We start from the raw sequence: 1,118 nt of genomic DNA on the forward strand, positions 1-1,118 counted from the left end.
CTCAGTAGTTTGACTCGTAACGCCATCGTGATATGCTGTGCCTTAATCGTGATGAATGATTCTTTCGGTGGGTGGTAGCGAGCGCGTCGGTTTGCTTGATTTTGTATGTTTTGGGTTGTTGTGCGAGTATGAAGCCCGTCTAGCTCAGTCGGTAGAGCGCAAGACTCTTAATCTTGTGGTCGTGGGTTCGAGCCCCACGGTGGGCGACTGCTTTTGCTATTTTGGCCTCGCGCGCACGTCCGCTCTTGATATGCGTGACGATCGTCCCTGATCCCTCCCATGCCTCCCAGTGTGTATCTGAGTCCTTGATACCGGTGTGGATGTTTGACAGTCGTCCTGTTTCCGATGACTGGTAAAATCTGGCCGTTCTTTCTGCGGACAGGGTCGCGCAGATCGAGTCCGGCTTGCATGCCACACCACCACGCCGCTCGGACTCGATATGTGGACGGGTCCATCAAGGACCTCGGACAGTGTGAAGTGAAGCCGTGTGAGCAAGACGAAGTTGGTGCAAAGAGACAGGGTGGCTGGGCCGATCACGACTCGTTGAATCGAGATGTCCGACCAGTGCTTCTTCTGTCGATCGCGGATCGGGGTGGGGCCTGTGTGGGCTGTGTGCGATCGCTGGGACGAGTGGGTGGTAGCGAGCGCGTCGGTTTGTTTGATTTTGTATGTTTTGGGTTTGTGTGCGAGTATGAAGCCCGTCTGGCTCAGTCGGTAGAGCGCAAGACTCTTAATCTTGTGGTCGTGGGAGCTTTTTTTAAAAGCTGTTCGACTTTTAAATTTTTGTTAATATAATTAACAAGTCGGTTTACGTGGTTGTTTTTAAGTTTATTAAGGGTGATTTGAGGATTAATTCCTATATTTTTACAAATTTTCTTAGATTGAAACTCATTAATACCGTATAATACGGTTAATGAATATAAAATACTTTTTGAATCTGAAATTGTTTTATTAAAAATATATAACATAATAGATTTTATCTATATACCATATAAAATGATAGAAAAAAAAATAAATCCCATAACACCGTCACAACGTCAAACATTTTTATTGAAAAAAAAAAATTTAACTCGAATTTGTAAAATTAAATCTTAACAAAAGGTTTCAACGTGCTAATG

General features: G+C 44.3%; 1 protein-coding gene across 1 annotated transcript; it reads left to right on the forward strand.

Moving 5' to 3' along the window:
- Nucleotides 1-345: 345 nt before the first annotated feature.
- Nucleotides 346-885, forward strand: PITG_11820 (uncharacterized protein; the record flags this gene model as incomplete). The annotated part of the gene is made up of 2 exons (XM_002901265.1): nucleotides 346-652; nucleotides 881-885. The coding sequence occupies 2 exons, from the start codon at nucleotides 346-348 to the stop codon at nucleotides 883-885; spliced, it is 312 nt and encodes a 103-aa protein (XP_002901311.1).
- Between the last annotated feature and the right edge of the window lie 233 nt (nucleotides 886-1,118).

Source organism: Phytophthora infestans, genomic scaffold, assembly GCF_000142945.1.
Source record: "Phytophthora infestans T30-4 supercont1.21 genomic scaffold, whole genome shotgun sequence".
In the NCBI taxonomy this organism is placed as follows: Eukaryota; Oomycota; class Peronosporomycetes; order Peronosporales; family Peronosporaceae; genus Phytophthora; species Phytophthora infestans.